General features: G+C 35.4%; 1 protein-coding gene across 2 annotated transcripts; it reads left to right on the top strand.

Moving 5' to 3' along the window:
* The first annotated feature begins 34 nt into the window (after positions 1-34).
* odr4 (odr-4 GPCR localization factor homolog) lies at positions 35-6997 on the top strand. Of its 2 annotated transcripts, none has more exons than XM_059502087.1 (14): positions 35-167; positions 1271-1376; positions 1453-1590; positions 1685-1780; positions 1983-2089; positions 2194-2230; positions 2317-2454; positions 2591-2686; positions 2759-2818; positions 2916-3041; positions 3651-3738; positions 3973-4152; positions 4834-4956; positions 5672-6997. In XM_059502087.1, exons 2-14 carry the CDS (start codon positions 1278-1280, stop codon positions 5734-5736), a joined length of 1353 nt encoding a protein of 450 aa, XP_059358070.1. In that variant the 5' UTR covers positions 35-167; positions 1271-1277; the 3' UTR covers positions 5737-6997. The 2 variants fall into 2 exon arrangements, with proteins under 2 accessions (XP_059358070.1, XP_059358068.1); XM_059502085.1 differs by having other exon boundaries at positions 2910-3041.
* The last annotated feature ends 374 nt before the right edge of the window (positions 6998-7371 follow it).

Raw genomic sequence — 7371 nt, 5'->3', positions numbered from 1 at the left:
TATTTGAGTGATGTAAACTTAAGCCGCAAAGCATCACGGACCTGCGGACGTATTGTCCAATCAGGTCTCTTGAACTGAGGAGCGTGTATTAGATGCGACGATATGTCACACGTATTGAGTCCACTGAGAACTCATCAGCTGTCTGAAGAAGTGTGCGTAGTCTGAAGGTAGATTTGAAGATTTTCTTTGCAATATTTTGTGGAACACTGTTGTTATATTTTTTCCTAAAATACCGTGATTTTCTATGTTGTTTCTATGTAACTTTTTGATTTCATTCATAGTCAGAAAGTTCAACTGATTCTCTTCTTCATTTTGAGCTCAGCTGTAGAAACAGTGACTGCTCAAACTATAATCTAATATAACTATATTAATTGTGACCCTGGACCACAAAACCAGTCTTAAGTCACGCAGGTATATTTTGTAGCAATAGCCAAAAATACATTGTATTGGTCAAAATTATTGACTTTTCTTTTATGCCAAAGTCAATTTTTAGAAATTGAGATTTATAAATTATCTAAAAAAGCTGAATAAATACGTTTTCCATTGATGTATGGTTTATTAAGATCGGACAATATTTGGTCGAGATACAACTATTTGAAAATCTGGAATCTGAGCGTGCAAAAAAAAATATCTAAATATTGAGAAAATCGCCTTTGAATTTGTCCATATGAATTCTTAGCAAAGCATATTACTAATCAAAAATTATGTTTTAATATATTTACTGTAGGAAATGTACAAAATATCTTCACAGAACATGATCTTTACTTAATATCCTAATGATTTTTGGCAAAAAAGAAAAATCGATAATTGTGTCCCATACAATGTTTTTTTTTTTGGGGGGGGGGGGGGGGGGGCTATTGCTTAAAATACACAGCAGTGACTTAAGACTGCTTTTGTGCTCCAGGGTCACATATTTTAAGTTTATTGTTATCAGCCATAATATGAAAATTATTTCACGCAATGTTTGTCATGATCAAAAGGCTGACTAAATACATTTCACTATTAATCACTGTCATTAAGAAGACCGACACTGATATGAATGCTCATTTGAACTTCACGGATAATAATAATAATAGAAATAAAATGTATCCCCTAAACAACTCCAATACCTGTCTAAATGTTGATATTTTCTCAGTAAAAATGCAGTATAAAAATGTATTTTAACATTATTTTGAAATGGTAACATATGTTTGGTTGTCATTTTATAGTTGCAAGCAGGTTAATATTGCACAATATTGGATTTTTATTTATTTGTCTTTTGTATGTTTAGAGGCAGAATGGGTAGAAGTTATTTTGTAGATGAAGCTGTGGAGGAATATCTAAGTGGGCTTCAGGCACCTCCTGGATCATGTGTGACCGGACTCCTGGCTGGTCAAGTAAGGAAACTAAACTCATTTATAATTAATAATGTCAGTACACACAACTATTTTTCCTATCCTTTTCTTTCCGCAGTCCTCTCCTCAGAGAGATTTTGTGGTGCTGGCTGTGCAGACTCCTCACAGGGAGAGTGAGGGGCAGCCGAAGGCTTCGAAAGGGGTCGGCCAACTGGATGACATTGATGTGGAGTGGGTCACAGAACATGCCAAGCAGGTGATTAGCCTGATGTCTTACCACTTGCACGGTGGCTTTGAAATGTTTTACTGTCTAGTTACAGTCTAAAGGGTTTTGACGTTCCTTATTCTAGGTGTCCCGCATGTTACCAGGAGGTCTTAGTGTTCTTGGCCTGTTTTTATTGACCCCACCTGAACTCTCCAAAGATGCCCAAAATGCATTAAAAAGGGTATGGACCTTGATGTTTTGTTTAAAATTTGTTAAAAAAAAATATTTCATTTATTATTAATCAGTTTAATTAAGTTTAATTAAATACATTATAGCAATAATTTAGAAATTGACTGGATCACATTTGAGCTTGTTTTATTAAAGGTGATTTAGTAGGCCATCATCAGTTAATCCCTTATTTTTGTGCCGGTCTCTTTACATAGCTTATATTTGCCATGGAGAAATACATAATTAAGGGGAGATTGTGGGAACTGTCAGAGGAGGATGTGACTGATCGAGTAACCCTGCATATCTGCTCCAAAACAAAGAAGTATCCTGCACACTACCTCCAGTTATTAAACTCTGTGATCTAAAAGCATCACTTTATATGAATAACCACATAAGTTTGCATGATCCTTGACTTAAAGTGTACAGACTCGTCTGCAAAACATTTGATGTAAAAGATCCAAAGGTAAGAGACACTTTTTTGTCTTAAAGCTTAGAATAGTTTGGCAAATAGTGTATTTAGCTGTGTTTTATATACTGTTGAATTTATAGAGTTCGGCCAAACCAGCAGACTGGAAGTATCAGACTGGTATCTCATCGTCCTGGCCCATGCTGACCTGCTCTGTTGAGGTAGATCTGCAGATCCCTGTGACAGGATCTTCTACTGATAACACAAACAAGTGCATGAAGGTGAGATGGGTATATATGAAAACAAGATAATGTTTTACCTGTGAACGATTTTGTATAGAATGAAGATTTGAGAAAAGGATATAAGCAGAGTAAGTTGGCATGTTGTGAACTGAATCTTCTTGCCCCCCTTGTCCAGGATGGTCTCAGGAGGTGGGCTAAACAGATCGAGGCTGCTTACTGTCTCGTAAATGGCAGGCAGGCATTAGATGACTCTGAACTCATATCAGGACAGGTAAAAACTCTCTCATTCCTCTGATCATTCTCATTCTATGTTTGAACTCAGGCACATGTTTGTTCTTTTCAGAAGAAGAACCCCAAAACAACCAATCGTCAGACACTGCCAACACGGATCTTTGTCTCAGACGTGAGTGTCTTATCTTATAGTAATGTATACATATCAGTGGGACGTATATATGTGTATTGTCAAATGTTTAATAGGTTTATGAATGTCACAGGAACAGTCAGAGTTGGATGAGCGGAGCACTGCTCTGGTTCAGGTGTGCAGTGGCTCCATGAGGGTTCGAGGGGTGGTTCACTGCAGGGCCTACATCCACAACAACAAACCCAAAGTCAGACATGCAGCACAGGTCATTAGTGCCTACTTATACTGTTTTATGCTTCGGGATGTGCAATGCAACACTACCATATTGTTATGAGACAAAATTGTACATATATTCACATAGAAAATAGTTATTTTAAACAGAAAAATATTTCACAACATTACTGCTTTTGCTGTACTCCGGATCAAATAAATCTTGGTGAACATAAGAGACTTCTTTAACACCATTAAAAATCTTACTGTTCAAAAACTGTTGACTGGTAGGTTTTATATATATATATATATCAATAGTGGGAAATTTTATTATTTTTGCTCATTTCCCTTATTTTACATTTAGTGTACCATTGTCATTATCTAACACAATTATCTTTAAGCACTAACAATTAAGTAAATACTTTTTTATACTGTACAATATGATGTTGTAATGCCTGAATTCATTTATTTTATTGTTTTACTATTCATTTATTTATACAAAAAATTTAATACTAGCCATTTATTGGTTACCAGCCATAACATGAAAATTATTTCACACGATATTTATCATGATTAGAAAGCTGACTTTTTTTTCCCTGTTTGCCTGTTATTAATTGTCTTTGAGAAGATTAATACTGCTTTAAATTCTCCTTTGTACTGGTAGGCCATTAAGAGAGACCTCATAAACACGGTTTGCTCCAGAGTGGAGATGTTTCTGGAAGATCTTTTAATAAATGAAGGGAGTCAGAAAGGTACAGTAGTCCATCATGTCTTACATGTGCTTTTGAAAGGGATAGTTCACCCAAAGATGTTGTTCCAAATGTGTTTGTCAAACTTTTTCAAACATCAAACTTGCCACTAGATGGCAGTAGGTTGCCACGATTGTCTTCATTGAGTAAAAACGTTTGAACGTGGCACAAAAATAAATGTATTCAGAGTTCATCATCAGTGTATTCATAATTCAAGTTTCCATATTGTTTCTCTAGGTTTGTGCAGTGGGCAGCAGGCCCTTCCTCGACGTGTGTTTGCACCGATGCCCATCTCTGGCCTGTCTGTGTGTGACTACATGTTCCCAGACGAAAGTACGTCTGATGTGGCCGAGCGTCTGAAAGAGATGCTGGACTGCGAAACACCAGAAGAGGACATCGATACTAGTTTGGAGAGCAGTAGGTTTCCATATTTCATTAGGAGACTTTAGGGTTAATTAATGCTCTCACTTTATTTGATTGTCTCATGTTATAACATGGCTTATTTGAATTTTATATTTTGTAAATCAATTTGTATCGGTTTACAAGGATCACACCTAGGGCTTTTGTAAGTGGTCCTCAGATGTGTGACTAGGGCATTGTGCAATGTAGAGCAAGTCCTTGCAAAGTCGTTAGGATTCAGGGATGACTGAACTCAAGTATTGTAGGAGCTTTATGGTTAAAGAATGTGTATAGGTGTGTGCCTATAGAGTACCAAAGGTTAAACCATGTCTAAATAGGTGCATACAGCCCTCTTGTGACACACCCTCATTTCTTCTCCAATATCATAGCCAGCTACACCTGGCCTCGTGTTCAAACAAGATTAGGTTTGCCCACCAATGGTTTCCATGTATGGTTAGAAGGAAAAATGTTGAAGAGCTAATATGGCTAGCCACAGGCTATAGAATGTCTGATCCCTTGTAATAACAAGCCCTTCTGGGAATTTTGGATAATCGTCTTTAAGACAACACAACCTCTGCCTTGGAAAGAGGAGACTATTTTCCTCTTTTTATTTTTCCCCTTGTGTCATTTCTTCTTCTTTATTGGTATATACCTAATAATTAAATTATTTACACGTTTGTGCATGTTTTGTTTCTTTAGTATTTTCCGCTATTTCTGGATCTGAGATAACGGACAGCCATGATGATGATTCCAGTAAGCATGTCATCTCAGAAATCCAAGCTGAAAATCCCAAAATTCAGAAAGCCCCTCAATATTTTGCGGGTAAGTTATTCGGAATTAATCATTTTAAAATGGATATCCCTCTATTTCTAAATAAATCATTTTCTTTTCATCATGGCATTAAATGGGGTTCAACGATACACCGTCAAACACACACACACACACACACACACACACATTTTTTTGTAGAAAAAAAATATAAATTATATAATTTTTTTTTTTTTTTTTTACAAAAAAAAAAATATAGAATATATATATTTTTTTAAGTGGGTCCAGGTTCATTCATGTAAGTAAGGATAGAAAAATTAAGTTTGGTTGATTGGTAATTGGTTGACCTACAGTAAATTGGTATTATCTAATAATGTATTTAAATTTAACAGCTGACAGCTATTCAACCTAATTCATTACATAACTTTCTATCAAAGTTCTTTGGCATTATCAATTTGTTCTGAGATAGTTTAACTCTGAGTTCTGATTTTATTTTTTGACTATTTTCTAAACTACAGTGAATAAGCTGTGATAATGTGAAAAACTTTGAAGCTGTCTGAATAAACTTTGGTTTGACTGTAGGTGACGATAACAATAGGTTGTATAATGATACAGTGTGAGTGACTCCATGTTGGTTGTTAGTTGGGCTGATGTGACCATATCTTTCTTTGTGTGATTCCTATAATTCCTAGAGACATTCTAGCATTTCTATTGGTCCATTTCCACCTCTTGATGACTGATGACCTCTCTCTCTTTCTCAAACATGCAGGTGTGGCCATAGCAGCAGCCATTGCTCTCCTTGCCACAGCCACATCTCTTCTGTATTTCAGTTAATGGAAAAAGCAAAAACTTTTGTATGAGTGATTGTGTAACTATGCCTAAGTGAGTGTGTATGTTTGTATAATTATACTCTGTGATGTTAAATATGATTTAAATATAATTGTAAAATATATATAATAAGTTGAACTATTATAGAAATATATAAAATACAATATAAGGCAAAAGTATATGGAGACTCCTTGGCTATTTGGGTCAAGCCAAATCTTAATGTTACACAATACAAATACAATCTAGATGAATTATGTCCCCAACATTCACTGATGGTTTCATTTTCTCCTGAAATTAAATGTTCATTAAGATGTAATGTTTATGGCTTTCCTCAGTATATTGTCACTGTGCCATTTGTCATGTAATTATCAAACCAGTTTCCTCTGGCTTCTGTAACAGCGCAGCATTAAAGGCATAAAGGAACTGTTCTATTAAGTTTAACTGAATGGAAAATGCCCTTGGCATGAAATATAATCACTGGAAACAATTTTTGTGATAATTTTTGTGATGTAATGGGTAATGATTCTCCTTCCTTCTAAATTAGGGGACTTGATTATTTTTCAGATCTTGGACCAGCTGTTGATACATACTTTATGATTTCTACATTGCAAAGCCATTAAAACTGATCACATTTGAATGTGATTGGGCACTGAAACATTTAGAGGAACTTGTTGGACCCCCTTTTAAATCATCATGTTGCATCATTAACAAAGTCATTTCGTTTTTTGTTTAAGCAGTGATTTAGTTTAGGACGTGTCAGGACATGTTTTACCTGGAATGGTATTTGTAGCACAAAGCCAGTCATGAAGACATAAGGGAACAAGGAATGTCTTTGGACTTTCTTGTGTTTTATTGAAGTAAGTCACCCTGTCATTTAGTGCAGCATTTCACCAAATTAAATCACATTATTTCATATTTTTTATTCATTAAGCAGATAGCGGCTCAATACACAGAGGATGACCAGTACAGTTTGACAGTTTCACTTTCATGTGGCAAGCCTAAGCATGCTTAAATAAGAGGGCTACTCTCATTCTCTGCAAATGAGAGTTCCCATAATCACAGAAAACCAGGCAATTGTATAAGATTTTAAAATTCTGTTTTCTATATCTGAAAAATGTCAGCAGAAAAAATTCAATTTCTGTAATGAATGTACACTACTTTTTAAAAGTTTGAGGTCAGTATGTTCTGAAAGACATTTCTTTTGATCAAAAATACAGCAAAACGGTCGTATTAAGTGAATAACAAATTAAAGTAGCTTTTATTTAAATATGTTTTAAAGTCTTGTTTATTTTTGTGATGGCAAAGCTATTTTTCAGCAGTCATTTCTCCAGTATTACATGATCATTCAGAAATCATTGAAATATTCTTGGTGCTCACAAAACACTTCTTAAAGGGTCATGAAACCCCCCTATTTCAGCGCAAGTCTAGCTCACACTGTTTTTGAAAAATGCAACTGAAATGGGCGTGGATGGCTGTGAGAAGGGGAGGTGAGTGTGGATGTGGTATTGCACGGCAGGGATAACTGTTATTGCATATCATTACAAATGTGTCGTAAAACGTAAGCAAAAAAAGTTTTTTTTTAAAAAGCTGGCAATACACTGACACTATTTCTGTCATTTCAAAAGTAACTGAACGCCCTGT

This window comes from Carassius carassius, chromosome 20, assembly GCF_963082965.1.
Source record: "Carassius carassius chromosome 20, fCarCar2.1, whole genome shotgun sequence".
Lineage (NCBI taxonomy): Eukaryota > Metazoa > Chordata > Actinopteri > Cypriniformes > Cyprinidae > Carassius > Carassius carassius.
This window is presented reverse-complemented; position numbering and strand designations above follow the sequence as displayed.

Excerpts from the sequence above, each read along its gene's own strand:
- odr4 (XM_059502085.1), top strand. The coding sequence starts at position 1,278 with ATGGGTAGAAGTTATTTTGTAGATGAAGCTGTGGAGGAATATCTAAGT. Across the intron at positions 1,591-1,684 it reads TCACAGAACATGCCAAGCAG|GTGTCCCGCATGTTACCAGG; the intron begins GTGATTAGCCTG and ends TCCTTATTCTAG. Across the intron at positions 2,819-2,909 it reads CACGGATCTTTGTCTCAGAC|GAACAGTCAGAGTTGGATGA; the intron begins GTGAGTGTCTTA and ends TGAATGTCACAG.